The sequence below is a fragment of the Ambystoma mexicanum genome, chromosome 4p (assembly GCF_040938575.1).
Source record: "Ambystoma mexicanum isolate Mex_15411 chromosome 4p, UKY_AmexF1_1, whole genome shotgun sequence".
Classification (NCBI taxonomy): domain Eukaryota; kingdom Metazoa; phylum Chordata; class Amphibia; order Caudata; family Ambystomatidae; genus Ambystoma; species Ambystoma mexicanum.
This window is the reverse complement of record NC_090927.1, coordinates 1,222,630,323-1,222,647,650: the sequence shown is the minus strand read 5'-3', so window position 1 is coordinate 1,222,647,650 and position 17,328 is coordinate 1,222,630,323. Positions and strand designations below refer to the sequence as shown.

Sequence of the window (17,328 nt, the reverse complement as noted above, 5' to 3'; positions counted from 1 at the left end):
CAGCCGTTTGACCTGTAGGCGTGCGCAAAGTTTTTGCCATTCAGCCTATGGGAAAAATAAATAATTGGGACCCACTCTATAACTCTGTCCCCCCTCCACGAAACCTCACCCAACTTTCCCAAAAAATTCAGCAGGCCCCATATACTTTTTTGGCAAAGTGTAATATATTGCATATTATATATGTCGGTGCCGACAGAGCCGAGGAAGGTGTTCGTCGAACAGCAGTACACAACCTGTTGAGTTTTCCAAGAACAGCCAGATGGGGAATCTGTGGGAGGATGCAAGGAGGAACTAGGACTAAAGATAGCTAAGGAAGAAATTAAAAGGGCACAACTTGAGTGCTACAGACCCTGATGAAGAACTAGACCTAGAGGGGGATTGTCAAGACACAGAATAAGGATGCATAGAAGTAAAGTCATTTACTATAATAAATTCAGAGATGAGGAGAACCAGAAATCAAGACGACACTTAAAACACAGGTAATAAAAAGTCACTTACGATCCAAGCAGACTAGTATAGTGTCTCTTTCAAGCTGTGTGACGTGTATAACATTTGTCTGAGGGGTGTCTAGAGAATAAAAAAAGAAACAACTTAAATGTTGAGTAAAAAAACATTATTAACTTACAATGCAAAGTTAATTGTAATCCTAGTTCTCCCTCATAGGTATTGTCTTTAAAACTATCAGCACTGAATAACTGCTTAAAAACCATTTCTAAATCAAAAAAATGAGCTATTTGTTCTATTCCTTTATTCAACCCAGCACGAAATATACTTACCCTTACCTGTAACTCCTGTTCTCCAGCATGGGTCTTGCATGGATTCACATGCTCATAAATATTGCCCGTCAGGCTAGGAATCCTCTGTAAAAAGAAAGCAGTTTCGCTTTAAAACTGAAAGTTGCTTGTCTCATCTATAACCAACTACTGTATTCAAGTCAAACCACTCCTAGCCAATGACACTCATCCTAAGCTCTGCCCCTGGTGGGCAGCTTCAGATTTGGTAGAGCACATAAAGTGGCACTATGAACCAAGAAGAGCCACAGAGGAGGAGGAGGAGGGAGGGTTTGCATGTGAATCCATGCAAGATCCATTCTGGAGAACAGGAGTTAGTTAAGTAACGTGTCCCTACTCAAGCATGGAGTCTTGAATGGATTCACATGCCCATGAGTAAGATTACACAGCAGTACACAACCACAGGAGGTTGCAATGCTCAACAGACTTGCCACAAGAAAACAGGTTGCATAGCACAGTTTGGCCGACCCAGGAATCTTCCCTTCCCTCGAATCCCCGTTGAAGTAGTAGTATCTTGTGAAGGTGTGGATGGACCTCCACGTAGCAGTCCAGCAGATGTTGAGCATGGAACACCAGAGAGAAATGCAGTCATAGCTGCGATGGCTCTGGTGGAATGGGCTCTTGGCCGGTCAGGAGGAGATCTGTTGGCCAGATGATGTCATGTTAGTGCATTTGACAATGATGCAGCCAGAGAGCCACCTGGATATGGAAGCCTTAGACAGGGTCTCTGCGTGTCCCATAGGTCCAAAATTGACAAACAGTTGGAAGTCTTCTGAAAATTCTTTGTGCGTGTAACATAAAACATCTGTAGGCTTAGAAGGGTTTGGAAAGAAAACTGGCAGAACCAAAGGCTCGTTGAGATGGAACTCTTGAGGGAACCTTCAGCATAAAGTTGTGGTGGGTCTGCAGAACCACCCTTGTAGCGTGGAAGGGGAAGTACAGCTGCTTGCAGGAGAGGGTCTGGATCTCCTAGACATGCCTGGCCAAAGTGATGGCTACAAGGAAAGCAACCTTCCATGAGAGAAACTTCAGAGGGGCCGGATGCATCAGTTCGAACGGAGGCCTCATGAGCTTTGTCAAAACCACGTTGAGCTCCCAAGCTGGAGCAGGAGCCTTCACTGGTGACAAAAGTACTGAAGAGGCCTTGACGAGCCTGTGCGAGCAGGCGTCCGGGTGTACCAGGATATGGCAGCTAGATGCGCCTTGATAAAGACGTGAGCCAGGCCAGCTTTGAACAGAGAAAGCAGGTAGGGGAAGAGCACCACACTTTGAATCGTTTCCGTTTATGGCCCTAACAAGACAGCATAGAGGAAGCGCAGGCTTTGGTCAGGATCTTCTTGCAATCCAGCAGCAGGGAATAATGCCCAAACTCTAGGACTACAGGAGCCAGGCCGTCAGGCTCAGTGACGCTGGGTCGTGGTGCAGTATTGTTCTGTTTTCTCTGGAGAGAAGGTCGAGAAGTGGAGGCAGCCGGGTGGAGGGAGCCACTGACAGACAGAGCAGGTCCCGTTACCAAATCTGCTGTGGCTGCGCTGGAGCAATGAGGATCACCTTGAAATGGCAATATCTGAGTGTGTTGATCATATGTTGCAGGAGTGCAACTGGTAGGAAGGCGTACAGGGAGAGCTCATCCCACAGGAATGAGAAGAAATCCCCCAGGCTCCTCGGCCAAGAATACCTGCTGGCGAAGCTCTGGCCCTTGGACTTGGCCGTCGTCACGAAGAGGTCGATCTGGGGTCGGCCCCACTTACGGAAGAGAAGGGATAATTGCACCCAATTAAGTTCCCACTCGTGGCAGGACTGCAGCTTCCGGCCGAGTGGTCTGCAATGGTGTTCTTGGTGCCGGTGTCCAGTCAAACGATCGGAAAAAAAAGGCTCGAATGACCTTTTGCTCAAATGCAAAACGATCGAAAAAAAAAGGGTCGAATTTTGTTTACATTTATTTATATATATTTTTTAGTTTGGGTTGGTAAAAAAATGTATTTAATAAAGAAAACGGGGGATGGGGGGGAACCCCACCATAAAAATAAAAACAAAAAAAAGTGACCCTTTTTTCGATCCTTTGACTGTCGATCAAAAGGCATTTGATCCTTTTGTTTTGGACCCTATCACTGGCAACCCTTGGTGCCCACCAGGTGAAAGGGGACGAGGAACATGTCCTGAAGAATGGCCCAGTGCCACAGGGACTAGGATTCCAGGGAGAGTGCAGCAGGGCGAGTTCTGCCCTGCTTCTGGATGTAGAACATGGTGGTGGTGGTTTCTGTGAAGATCCGCACCACCTTCCCCCTCAGCTGAGGTTGGAACCATCTGCGGGCTCAGAAAACTGCCTGGAGCTCCAGGACGTTTAAGTGGAGGTATTTCTCTTCCGGTGAACCAGAGGCCTCTGGAGTGGGACTGTCCGGTGTGGGCCTCCCCACCCTTCCAGGTAAGCCTCCCTGGTGACTGTGGCCTGGAACGGTGGGTTTCGAAAGGGGGCTCCTTGCGTGAGATGTGGGTGCATTCCCCACCATCGTAGTGCTTGCCGGAACGCCTGAGTGAGGGTAATCTTGTCCATCCAATAACCCTTGACCTGCCGCCACCTTGCATCGAGAAACTCTTGGTGAGGCCTCATCTGGAGCCTGCAAAACAGAACGAGGTGGGTGCAGGAGGACATCATGCCCAACAGCGACTTGATGGAGAACTATTGTGGAGTGCGACGACGGCAGGCACTGCATCTCCCCCAGGATGGCTGTCACCCTCTCCTCTAAGAAGGTAGCCAGTCATGTGACCGTGATGAGACGGGCACCCACAAACAGAGTGTTCTGTGATGGCTCCACGCAGGACTTCGGATAATTGATGGAGAATCCGAGCTCCGTCGGAAGGCGTATGGTCTCTGCTGTATGCTGGCTCGCCATTGCTTGAGAGGGGAAGCAGATACGTCAGTCATCCATTTAAGGGTAGACGTGTACTTCCATGAGGCACAGATGCAGATGCGCTGCCTCTAGTGACAAACACTTTGTTAACACCCTTGGCGCCGATTTTAGGCTACAGGGCAGTGTCTTGAACTGGTAGTGCTGTCCCTGGACCAAATACGCAGGAACCTCCGATGTTTCCGGTGAATGGGGATGTGCAAGTATGCGTCCTCAAGGTCTACAGTGGTTAGAGAACCCCTTCCTCCAGCTGGTCAAGCACGTGTTGTAATGTGACCATCCTGCAAATTTGGGACTTTAAGTACTTGTTGAGGATTGGCTACAAACCTAACTTCTTTCGAACCAGAACCTATCTGGCGTACACTCCGGAGCCCCAGAGTTGCTGAGGGACCAGCTCTATCACACCTTTCCTTAACATGGCTTGAACCTCCTGCAACAGTTGAGCCACGTGCGGTTCTCGACGTGCCAAAGGAGGAATGAGAGGGCAACTGTGTTGAAATTCTAAGACGAGCCCTTGCTTAAGAATGTCCAGCACCCATTTGTCTGTGATGATGTGCTTCCACTGCTTGACAAAGTTTGATCTTCGGTCTCCCACTGGGGGTGTGAAGGTGGGTGCTCAGGTCCATGCACAGTTCAGGCCTGCTTGGGAGTCTGAATCCTGGCCTGTGGATGACAACGCTGGCCCCTGCCGCCAAAGGCCTGGGAGCAGACCCTGAAGGACTCCTGTGTGTTAGAGTGGGAGGGATGAAGATAGGGGATAGAATATCCCTTGGAGGACCTGGAGACCATCCCTCGTGGGGGATAAAAAAAAGTAAGATGACCTCCTTTGCTGCAGGGTGTTAGGAAAGATTTCTTAATTGTGGGTAATTTTCCTTCCATGTGGCAACCGCTAAACTTTTTGCTGTTGTTTTCACCATGATCTAGACTTTGCCAGAGAAGTGCAGCCTTCTGCCGCTCTCCTCTGGGCTTTCGCTCCATTCTTACGGGGAAACTGACATGCCCTTAAGACAGTCAGTACCGGGAAACGCTGTTTTCCGTAGTTTCTTTATCATGTTGCAGCTTTCGTGCAACATGGCACAAGAGGGCACTGTAAGCTAAGTTACTGCTCTCTTGGGTCTCTAGTCTTCTACAGGCCCTAGATACTCTCTTTGAAATGAACGGTGCAAGTGAATCACGGACGGGATTGGTGGCAGTGATCGTTTCTTGTGTTTTTGAGCTCCTTTTGGCGTTTTAAGCGCGTTTCTCGCGCTTAGCCCATAATGGTGGCCTGGCTCCCAAAATGGCCAGACCACGAGGCTCTTTGTCCTGTCCGATGACCGTCTTGCCCCTTTCACCTCCCCCAGGTCGAGCCGACCCGGGGTCTTCCTTTTTTGGGCATGTACTTTCCTGCGAAACACAGATGCTTTTGCGGGCTTCTACAGGCTTCTGTGTGCCTCCAGAATGGGGGCTGGGATGTCTGGTCCCAATACACATCCTGGGCGCCAGAGAGTCTAGGGTGGTGTGAATGCCTGGGACCCCTGTGGTCCGTGATGAGGTCCACAGATGGTGTGATTGTTTTATGAGCGGATCTCACATTGGGTCCCCTCCGTTTTGGCGCGAAGGGAACCGTGGATAAGAGGGGGCTGGAAACGCCACTACCATGTCGATCTCCTGAGTTCTCACGTACAAAGGAATACAGGAGCCAAGTATCCTGCAACCACGAGGCTGAACCGAGGAATCGCTGGTGACCCGCTGAAGGACTACTCCTCTGCACTGCTGTCGCTTTGTGAAACCCTTTCTACCTCGGATCGAACGAGAAGGCCTGTACTGGTACTTCGACCCTTGGAATAGTGGGAACAACTATTCTCGGCATCTTCACCATCTCCTGCACATAAGCCTTCGGAAGTGTCTCTGGGCCATCCAGCAGACTGACCAGCCTACCCAGGAGTCTTGCTCTGTAACCGCCGTCAGGTTGTGTTGTATTACGAGTCCTTGTCACTCTCACACGCTTCGTTCACTTGGCGTTCCCAGGTCTGAAGTGAGAGTGTGCACTGGGCTGAAATACACACGGCCGCATCGTTGCCCTGCTGAGGTAACAATCTGTGCGGGTTCACTTCGTTTGGGACATCTTTAACTCAACTTCTGCTGCCGCGGAATCTACACGACGCCGAGAGTCCCCTGCTCGCATCTGAACCTGCACTGAAACTGACGCGGAGAAGCCTGGGTCTGCCTGCATCAGGGACCGGTGAGTAGCATCACTAGGAACTGGTCGCCCTCCTGCAGTAGCCTATAGCTTTCTCTTCGCTGTGTTAAGCAGCACGCCTTGTCCGCACTTGCGCTCTGCTTCTGCCCACAGTGGAGGCTGCGCTTGAGTCGCGGATCTTTGTCCTTCTTCATTTGTTCACCGATCTGAACTGCCTGACGTCCTCGCAGAGACTTCCTTTTGCCCATTGGCACCCGCGTGTGCAGGTACTTTTGAGCACAAGGCTCCACTCTTCGTAGGGCTCGGACTTCCTTCTAGTTAGGTGCCTCTGAAGGCGGACTGGGTCTAACTTGTATTCGCACTGCCCGTTTTCCTCCCCATCTAGGTGGTCTGCACATTTCGTGCGTCTCTGTCGTTAGACTCTTTGTTATTGTATATATATTGTATTGAGTGTGATGTATTGGTTTGCTTGAGTTTTATCGTGATTATTCGCTAGGTTAAATGTTAAAAAGGCCTTGTAATAAATGTGTATATATTTTTAATATAACACCTGTTTGGAGTAATTTGTAAGTGTCCTTGCTTTGTGTGCTCATTGCGGGCTTTCAGTCACCCTCACCCCTCTTGAGACCTAGTCTTGACCGCCGCGATCGATACCCTGATTGGTCTGGCTTGTCCAGAGGTTACCCTGTTCCAAGAAACTAGGCTGGCCTTCTGAACCTCTGCGCCTCCAGGACAGAGTTCAGGAATCCGTCTTAACACAGGGTACCCAGAGAGCATGCCATCTCTGTATCCATCTTGATAGCCTGGAGCCTATCTTCCACTTCCTTCCCAAATAAGGTGCCCCCATCAAAAGGCATGTCCACGACCTTGCACTGTACGTCCGCCCGGAGGTTGGTGGACTTTAGCCAAACCTGGCAAAGGGACACCCCACTGCCCATCTGGAATAGCCCGGAGTCTGCTATGTCCAGCGCCACCATGGTGGTGTGATCGAACCCCACCTCACCTTGCTGGAATGCCATCTCATCTTCCTTGAACAGGGCCATGGCATCGGCCTTCTTGTCTGCCAGGAAATCCAATATCCGCCCGAGCTTGTACCAAAGCTCCCAGTCATAACGTGACGGGATGGCTATAGCATTGGCGGACTTGACGGTGGAAGCTGCAGTGTAGAGAATGCGTTTGCCCACTGCATCCAGCTTCTTGCCCTCCTGGTCCAGGGGCACCATGGAAATGGACTAAGAATTGGATGAGCACTTCCTATCGGCGGCCGACAACACCAAGTCCGGAGAGGGCTGCGACCTTAGGCACCTGGGAGCAGAGTCTGGGACCCTGTACTTCTTCCCCAGGTGGCCCTGCTTGGAAGGTGTGGACCATGGCATCTTCATAAAGGGCAAATACTTCCTCCCAGATGTCGTCCAACAATGGGACCGCCATGGCAGTCTTTCTCTGGGACTTAGTGTTGAAAGAGAATTCCCCCCTTCTTCTCCTCTGGCACCAGGCCATAAAGTTTGGACGCCCCTGAGATCATACCATGGAAGAAGCCAATCTCATCCGGACGCGAAGCTCTGGCGGACTCGTAGGCACCCAAAGGCTCACCGTCGGCAAGGACAATTATCAAACTTGTCTGTATGAGTTGTCGTGCTATCCGTGTCCATGCCAGGGTCTTCATGTGGCGGTTCCTCTTTCACTCGTGTACTGCTCCACCTCATAGGCCTATGGGGTGGTGTCAGTAGACGCTTCGGCCCGGGAATGCTCGGCTTAGGCTGTGGCCTGGGAGGACTTGGCCTGGGGGGAGTCTAGGCAGGGGGCCTGGGATGACTGCGGGCCGGCCCAGGAGCTGGAGCAGTAGGCAGCCGCTGGTGAATCTCAACCGTTAAAGTGTGCAGGGCAGCGAGAATGTCCAGCAACAGGTACCGGAGTGCTGGCCTGGTTGCAAACGGGGATGGATCAGGGCTGAAACCTTTTGGAGGAGCATAAAGTGGGTATGGGTCCTGGCGTGAAAACCTTCCTGCGACACAGGCCATTGGCACCCCTTCATGGTCTGAGTAATAAATGTCAGGCAGATGCTCATCCTCCGATCTACTGTAGACATGGTGAGATTTTCTTGGAGACCCCAGTGGAGCCGGCGGAGACACCCCACGGTCTCAGTAGAAAATCTGACAGAGGCAGCAACTACTTCACCCTATCCAAGTCCTTCAGGAAGGAGGCGGTGATTGGAATTTGCGAAATCAGTGCATGCGCCATTGGAGTCGTGGTTGGTACAGCAGATGGATGTCGTGGAGGCAAAGCCACACTCTGCGTGGTCGTCATGACTGTAGAAATGACGGTCGCCGCCAAAACCTTACGTCACCGAAGTAATGGTAGATGCCAAAGGGCCCATCGACGAGGTGGAGGTCTTGGTCAACGAAGTGACCGTTGACGAGGCTGTGGCCCTGGTAGACGAGGGTGTTGTCAACTGGGTCTTTGGTACTGAAGCGGACGAAGACGAGGCAGCCACCGACAGCCCTCACGCAGGTGTATCCTTTGAAGACTTGAACCAGATCCTGCAGCAGCGGGAGCAACCTTCATGGGATCAGATGCGTTATTTTTTTGCCTTCTTTTGGACCCCCTTGGAAGAAGCATCCTCAAAGAATTTCAACCTCTTTTTCGCATGGGGGAGCACGCTCATGGGACCTGACGGTCCTTGACGAGGTAGGACTGTGCCCGAAGGCTGCGCCAGAGGCCTTCTCCTCCTTGAGCCACGCCACCAACCGGCGATAGCCATCTCTCTTGGTCTTTGCCGGGAAAGCATGTCAGATCATGCATCTGTCTTCGTAGTGGTCCGGGTATAGACAATACAAGCACATGAGGTGCCGATCCTTCACATAAACGTTCTTTAGGCCACAGGATTCACAGGCCCTGAAGAGTGTTATCTTGCCCTCGTTGGATACCATCAAGGTGAGAAGTAGGCCCAAGCCTAGGCCCGTCTGCAACTAATTGATCTTCGCCAACAATGGATGCCTGCTGCCAGTAGTCAGCGTGCGCGGTTGACGAGGAAAGGGTGGAAGAAAAGCATATCGAAACTAGCAAAACTAAAAATTCTCAAAGAGTAAACAGAGAACTTGCAACTCTGAATGGTGCTATGAAAATCTGACGATGGCCACTAGGGGTGGTGGAGCTTAGGAGGACCAGTGTCATTGGCTAGGGGCAGTATGACCTGAAGTACAGTGATTGGTTATAGAGGAGATAAGTAGTTCTCAGTTTTAAAGCAAAACTCTTTTTTTTGTGAGGATTCTCAGGCTGCTGACTTGGAATATTCATGTGAATCTATGAAAGACCCCATGCTGGAGAAGAAAATAAACACTCTGATCACCTTAAGGCAACCAAGCTCATCCAGTATGTAATAATGCAGGGTAGTGACTGTTCGATTCAGTTGGTCCTAGGGTCTTCTGGGAGAAGGATATATTTTCTATGAATTTAATGAATGTTAATATGGATTTTCAAAATCAACCCTTGGGGTGGATTGAGAGGCATACCTATTATGGTGAACAAAAAATATCAAACCTAAAAAGGGTAGAATAGCAGAGAGGTAAGGCTTAGACTCAGAAGGGGTGCGAGTAGTCTAAGGCCACAATCTGTAGCTATCTTTGCATAGCCTTACTAAGATAAATGGTGATCAGGTGAAATATCCTCCCCAGCCCCCGGTCAGTGACCTTCCATTGAGTGGAAGGATGGGAAAGAAAACTTTCTGAACTTTCCTTAAACTTCAGAACTTTTACATGCAGTCTGTGGTCTTCAGGGTAGCTATTGAAAATAAATCCCACAAGTGAAAAAACTTGCTCTGCATCTGTGACCCAGTGACTCCCTTGACTGGACCAAGCATAGAAGTGCGAGGTACCAATGGATTCCAGAACCTCTGAAGTGGTCTTTGGGAAAATCGGAGCAAAGGGGCGTTTGTCTCCCCTTCTCCCACCCACCCATCTTCCCCCACTGGGTTACACAGGCATAAAGTCCTGTCCCTGTCTCTCATTTGCCCGACTCATATAGGTGGTGGTTTAGTCAAAGATCCCCTGCTGGGCCTTCTCTAGTTTAGTGGGACAGAGAGGCACTTATCTGAATGTTTCGAAACTTTGGAACACTTAATCACACCCAGTGTCACTGCTCATTCCAAAAGTAAACCTAAATGAACAGTATATCTTGTGGAACTGATGACTTTAGGGCATTGGGTCATATCCTATCTCAGGGTAGGAGTTACTGGAGATCGAATTCTCTGCTTGTAAGCATTTTACTGTGTTTGCCTAAATTGATTACTTGCCTTTGTGCACTGGTTTTGGATCAACTGTTTTTCTTTCTCAGCACTCATTCTACTGCCGACAGCTATTGAATGTCTTGCTTATGCTCTCTATTGCTTAACTGTCTTGAAGGTAAAGTATAGGGGTTCTAGTCAGAACCCCCAATGATGAGTGAACACAAGTGCTAAAGGCACGTTACAAATGCTTAAATAAAAAAATAATAGTTGTGTGGGAATACTATCCAGGTGGTTTCATGGCTTATTGTGCATTTTAAAGACCTAATAAATCACTGTATATGTTTGTACTTCCCTACCCAAGTGTAATAGTTGCAGTGGGTTTTGTGTCTCATTGTCACCCTATACCACTCTCGCACCCCTCCCGAGTCTAAGCCTTGCCGCTCTGCTACCCACCTTGATAGGGTTTGGCTACCTCAGTGTCTTTCCTGTTCACCATAACAGCTTGGCCACCCAAAATCCAACACCAGGGTTGATTTTGGAAATCCGTCTTAAGAGTACTCTTTATGGCATTATGCAGTAAAATGCAAAAGCCTTCCGCTTCACTAGCCTTTTGCTCCTTGTTAGGGGAAACTGATCAGTCATTCATGATAACAGTACTGGGAAACTATTTCCCTTTTGAATTCTTGTACTTTTTAACATTGCACTTTACAGTGCAGTGGGGATACTTTTGAATCACTCTAGTTTTCTAACCTTGGGATTTTTGGTTACTTTTAAATGTGCCAAAAGTCAGACTGGTGGCAGCAGATATATTTTTACATTATTTTTAGCGTGCACATTCGCGTTTACTGTGTGCGACTACTATTAATGTATTGATAATTTGTTAGGTGTTTATACAACAACATTTTGTTTCCAAGTGCCACAGGGCAAATGGGGAGGGAACAAGGAGAGTAAATACATTGCAAAAGAACAGTAAGTATACAAAATATGGTCCTACTAGGCCTTGTGGCATTTGGATGTGCAAGTGCATCGAAGAGAAGTGCAGGAGGTAAGGAAGGGATGGGGAGGAGGGAATTGGGGATAGATAAGTGCTGGTGAACCCAGGGGGAAGTGCAAGGGGTGCCGGGGAGGAGTCCACTGGCTAAGTGCTGGGCGGAAGGATCCCAAGGAGTGGGATGCACAGCCGCCAGTTAGGGGGCCCCACAGGCGTAGTGCTGAGGAGGGAGGGAACTGGTGTCAGCTGGGCAACTGCTCTAAAATGGCTGTAGCACGAGATGTTCCCTTGTTCTTTCGCCATATTGTAGTTTGGTATTTTTCTTGCCTTGCCAAGTTAGAAAATCCCTTATAAGGTCATGCTCTTGCACAGGAATGCTGCTGCTTTCGCGGGCTGCCAATGCCTTTTTGTGTTTGTGGCCCAGCAAGGGGGTGGACTGTCTGGTCCCACTCTGCATCTGTGGTACCATAGAGTCTAGGCGTGGTGCACAACTGAAACCAGTAGTTGTCCCTGATTGTACAACTACTGGCTGTTTGAATGGTGCAGATCCTTAGCATTGATGGGCTGGAACTTGCTTCTGTGCTGGACTTTGGAAAAGAAGATGATTCCTGCAGTCATTTCTTCAGATTGGCGTTGGAGCCAAGAATCCCTCGTAGACAAACAGCAGACTGAAGATCCGAAGACGACTCTGGAAGAGGCCTGGCATCCATTCCTGCATCTTGCCTGGAGAAGTACTGTTGGACTACATGATCTCCAGAGATCCTGCGCGGTGCTTTCGCCCTTGGACTAGTGGGATCAACTAGTCTCTGCGCCTTCTCAAGGATCCAGCTGTCCTGAGTCTTCGGAAGTGTCCCTGGACCACCCGGTGGACTGACCTGAAATCTCGTGTGCAACCTCAACAGAACCGTCACGGTTGCATCCAGAAGTTTGGTAGTGGCCAGCCTGGGGTACGAGTCGCCTTCCCTCCCAATTACAGCATCCCAACATCAAGGGTTCCTGTCCTAAAGGAGCTTCTGTGAATGCAACTGAAAGGATGCCTGTCATCGCTGGAACTCTCCTTCCCCTATTCTGTCAAGTGTCCCTAAGAGGTCTGCATCTGTGAATTTTGCATATCTTCATCGCCATGGGTTGCATTTTGCTCCTTTACGTGACCAGAAGAATCATTATACCTAAAGCTCCTGGGAACCTCTTACTGGAACCAATGAGGCGAACACGCCAACCGTCAGGGAGCACAACAGATCTACAAGGTCATCTGGGAAAAGTGAGCCAGTGGAAAAAAAAAAACATTTGTCTCCTAACCTTCCACTCCCCACTGCCTTTTGATAATTGAACCTGGGCAGTAACTCCTGCAATATAAAAGACTATTTACTTACCTTAGTAACATTGTTGAAGAGCATTTCATTCTCTCACCAACACAAGTAAATTATAACTGATCTGCAAGACTCCTTCTGCAGAGAAATACTATGGCTCCTGTGACTTTTGGGCAAAAGTCCCCATTCTTCTTAGGAATTGGGCTGCTTAAGTTAAGGAAATTAATTGTTTCCATCATAAACTGCATTATTTTACTTACCTCCTATGTTCAATAAGTCATTTGAAAGCAATTCTGAACCTATGGTGAACGTAAATGGCATACAATACTTAACGTAACTGTATCTCTGATGCTTGTGTTTGCTTAGATTCACATACTGTGCATAGGGAGACATCTAGTGGTAGGTGCGGACTAAGCCCCTGCACCTCAGTTCCCACCTTTTGTTTTCCAGAGCTCAGCCACTTTAGAGGAGAACAAGAGAGAAAACAGCCAAACAGCTGAAAGAGAATAGAAAATGGAATCTGAACTGGGATTTCTTTTGTTTTTTGAGGAAATCGAGACTGAAGGAAGCATGCAACGTGGAACTAAAAAGGGACGGCAGTCCCTGAAACCATCGTTCACTTATTTCCTCCCAAGAAAAAGAGCCACTGACTGCAGATGCTTTCAAAGCAGGATGGATGGTGAGGGTGATGACTTTTTGGGAGAAGAATCCATAGAAAGAACATGACAGTAAGTGATTTCACCTTCAACGGATTGCCTTTCTCCCACAGATTCCTCATCAGATAGAATCCCAAAGCAGTGCTCGTGTTGGAGATGTGAATAAAGCTTTCACAGCAGAAGAGTCTACAAAACAGCCCTTCCCTACCGAGCGTCAGCACCACCGGCGATGTCCAGGCTGAAATACTTTGTAAAAGTATGAAGTGAAGACCAGGTTGCAGCCCAGCAAATGTCTTTAAATGGTATTCCTCTCTGCAGTGTCTTAAAGGTAGAGACCCCTCTGGTGGAACTTTTTTCCCACTGTGCAATAGCACTCAGATGCACAGCGTGATTCACCGTGAAATTGTTTGTTTAAAGACTGTTAAACCTTTCCTGGTCACAGAGAAGGCCACAAACAATGGGTTGGCTTTCCTGTACTCAGCCGTACTGGCGGCATAAAAACTCAATGCACTCTTAAGAGTCTAGTCTGTGAAATCGCTTCTCCTCCTTAGAGGAGTGCAATGCGGAAAAAAAAGGGGGAAGGTCAATTACCTGGGATAAGTGGAATTCGGAAACAATCTTGGGCAGGAATCCTGGTCTCACCTTTAGAGAAGGATAAATTACTTACCATAGTGTTCTTTCTATGGATTCTTCTCCCACAGATTACTCATCTGTGCTGCTTTGGACCATTTCCGACAGGGGCATACCGTTGGTCGGTCTTGCTCGGCATCTGGTTGTCAGCTACGGACGTGACGTCAGGTGTTGTATCAATGCAACATCACTACCCCCCCCAACCTCAGTTCCCCCCTTTCTTCCCGAGCAGCACACGCTGCATAGGAAAACAGAGAGAACAAGCGGGCTAATGAGCCTTAAAAAAGAAGTAACTATAGCCCTCCGAAGGAGGAACAATTGAACTAACATTACAAGTAGCGCTAGAAAAATCTTTGTTTTATAATCTGTGGCAGGAAGACAGAAAACGGACTCAGAGGACAATCACCAAGTCGACGCGAAAGAGAAGATTCGCACCAACCACCTACATTCTGAGCAGGGATAGATGGAAGTGGAGATGAGGAAACTGCAGGAGAAGAATCCATAGAAAGAACATTGCGGTAAGTAATTTCTCCTTCAATGGATTGGCTTTCGCCCGCAGATTCCTCATCTGATAGACTCCCAAAGCAGTAAATGAAGGAGGCGGGCAGAAAGTTATACCAAGAAACTTTGCAGCACTGCCCTGCCAAAATGTGCATCAGTTTTATGAGCCACATCCAGACTACAGCGCTTTGCAAAGGGATGACCATGTCGCAGCGCAACAAATCTCCTGGACAGGGATCCCCTCTGCAATGCTGTTAATGCTGAGGCTCCCCCTTGTCGAAGGGGCCCCGATGCCTGCTGATAATTCTTTCCCAGCGGACTGGTAGCATTTATCTATGCAGAAAATTATCCTTCAGGATAAAGTCCGATCAGTTATGGGCAGGCTCTTACGGGCGAAGAAAAAGGCCACAAAGAGCTGGTCAGCTCCCCTGAAATCAGCTGTCCTAGTAATATAATAACAACGCCCTCTTTGGATCCAGGCGATGTAACCGTTCCTCCTGCTTAGAGGGGTGCGGAGGAGAGTAGAAGTTCGGAAGGTCGATGGGTTGCAACAGGTAAAATTCTGAAACAACCTTGGGGCGGAAGCCAAGCCTTACAGTGAGTTAATTTTCTCCTGGAAAAAACACAAGAAGGGTGGCTTACAGCATAAGGCCTGCGTTTCACTAACCCGCCTAGCAGATGTAATAGCCACTAAGAAGGCTGTTTTCAAAGGGAGAAGCCGTAAGAAATGTCAAAACCAGATTAAGGTCCCAATCCAGAACAACAAAGGGAGTTGGCAGAAACTTATTTACAAGGCCTTTCAAGAATTGTGCCATTGTCGGGATCGTTAAAAAACAAACTTTGATCCAGGGACCTTTTAAACACAGACAGGTCTCCAGAAGGAACTCCATCACTGTAGTAGTGGGGCAAGAGATGGGGGGTCAATCTCGCATTCCCTGCACCACGTCTCCAATCTTCTCCAACTGCATGCGTACAAAGATCATGTAGATGGTCTGTATGCAGCCAGCAACACCTCAAGTACTTTCTCAGAGAGGTCCCAGTCTCACCCGCTCAAGAGCCACGCATGTACGTTTAGGGGTTCCGGGGCCAGATGGAGAATCTAGGTTAGGAGATCCGGAGGCCGAGGCATCCGGTGTGGTGGACAGACCCAAGAGATCGGAGTACCACGTTCTCCTCACCCAATCCGGGGTGATCAAGATCATGGTCACTCGAAACCTCTTCAACCTTCAAAGAACCCATGGAATGACGGGAATCGGAGGTAACACGTAAAGGAGAGGGAAGGTCCAATCCACTAGAAACTCGTCCCCCAGTGCACCATTTGCTGGGAATTCCCTCGAGGAAAACTGTTCGCATTTCCTGGTGGACTCTGTTGCGAACAGATCCACGGCTGGGGTAGCCTAGGGAGCGAAAAGCTCCTCTCGGACGTCCTGACACACTTCCCACTTGCGCGACACCATGCTCTCCCTGCTCAGAGCATCCAAGTTGTTCTCTGTGCCCACCAGATGAACTGCCAAGACCGAGATCCTGTTCTCCAGCAACCAGAACCAAAGCAACATCGCCTTTGTGCAGAGGGAGCGGCAGTGCACACCACCTTGCTGGTTGAAATAGTGCATTGCCACTGTGTTGTCCGTCAAAATGAGGACATTGTTCCCCTGCAGAGACGGGGCAAATGCTTTCGGGGCTAGCCTGGTAGCGCGCAACTCCAGCCTGTTGATGTGCCAGCTGGCTTCTGTCGCTGACTAGAGGCCGCTCACCTGCAAATCCTCACAGGGAGTGCCCCAACCTTTCAGAGACGCATCCGTGACCACTCGGGTCTGAGGCCAAGGGGGCCAGAAGGGTTCCCCTGCCAAGAGACTGTTGCGGTCCGCCCCCCAGGACAGGTCGTTGACCACTGATGTGGCCACACTGAGGAGATCCGAGAGAGAGAGAGAGAGAGAGAGAGAGAGAGAGAGAGACGGGGTACTGAGACCACTGATCCCTCAGGAGCAATTGTAGGGATCTGATGCGCAACCTGGCCTCTGCCACTAGAAAAATGCAGGAGGCAATGAGGCCTAGGAGGCAGAGGAGGCAGAGGAAGGAAGCCACTGGTAGAGTGGCATGGTTCCTGAACAAGTCAACCATTTGTGTCAAGCTGAATACTCTCTTCTCGGGAGGGAAGTCCTTCCCCACCCGGTTGTCTAGGAATGCTCTGATGAACTGGAGCCGCTGGACAGGTGCCATGTGGGACTTTTTAAAGGGAGAAGCCCAGCTTGTGCAGCAGCAAATAGGTGTCCTCTAAATGGGATAAGACCAGCTCTGCAGACTTCCCTCGGATCAGCCAGTCGTCCAGATATGGAAAAACATGGACCCCAGATCTCCTGAGGTGAGCCGCAACTACCGCCATGAGCTTGGTGAAGACCCTTGGGGCAGAGGTTAGACCAAAGGGAAGCAGCTTGAACTGATAGCGCATATCTACTATGGTGAACCTTAGGAACTTTCTGCGCTTTCGATGGATTGGCACATGGAAATAAGCATCCTGTAGGTCTATCGCCACCAGCCAGTCCATTAGTTTGAGAGCGCAGAGAATCTCTCTCAACGTCACCATCCTGAATTTGTCTTTCCTCAAGAACTTGTTCAAGGCCCCGAGTCCTTTTTGGGTACTAGTAAATACTGTGAATACCCACCCAATCCTCTCTGCTCGGGAGGTACCTCCTCCACAGCACCCTTCAACAACAGGGCTCCCAGTTCCTCCTGGAGTTCCTGTCCCGGTTGGATTGGGGGTGGGGGTGTTCTGTCGGGTGGTTTTCTTACAAATAGCAGACAATAACCCCACTGAATGAGCTGTAGAGCCCAGGCATCAGAAGTAATTCCCTGCTACTGTAAACTGTCCTTCAACCAGTCCGCTGTGAGAGGGGAAAATCAAAGCTGCTTTGGAGGCTGGGTCACCCACGCCGCTGACGCTGCCTGTTGCCTTCTAGAAGCCCCTCTGCCCCTTCCGGAGCGCAAGAAACGCTTCTGCCCTTGCCTGACCGGTGGGAACTGCGCTCTCCTGCCATAAGGAGCATATCACCTGTAACCCCGTGCCCTAGAGGCAACGCTAAATGCAGGTTTGGACGGCTGCCTAGCTAGGCCTAAGGACTTAGCAGCAATTTTG

The 17,328-nt window shown here is 49.4% G+C and overlaps 1 protein-coding gene across 4 annotated transcripts in view; it reads right to left on the bottom strand.

The window, feature by feature from the left end:
* Positions 1-17,328, bottom strand: part of MAP4K3 (mitogen-activated protein kinase kinase kinase kinase 3) — a 2,398,077-nt gene that overhangs the window by 219,590 nt on the left and 2,161,159 nt on the right. For all 4 annotated transcript variants that reach the window (XM_069606874.1, XM_069606875.1, XM_069606876.1 and 1 more), the window contains one exon: positions 499-567. In XM_069606874.1, the coding sequence (XP_069462975.1) occupies positions 499-567 (69 nt within the window). The remainder of the gene's footprint in view (positions 1-498; positions 568-17,328) is intronic.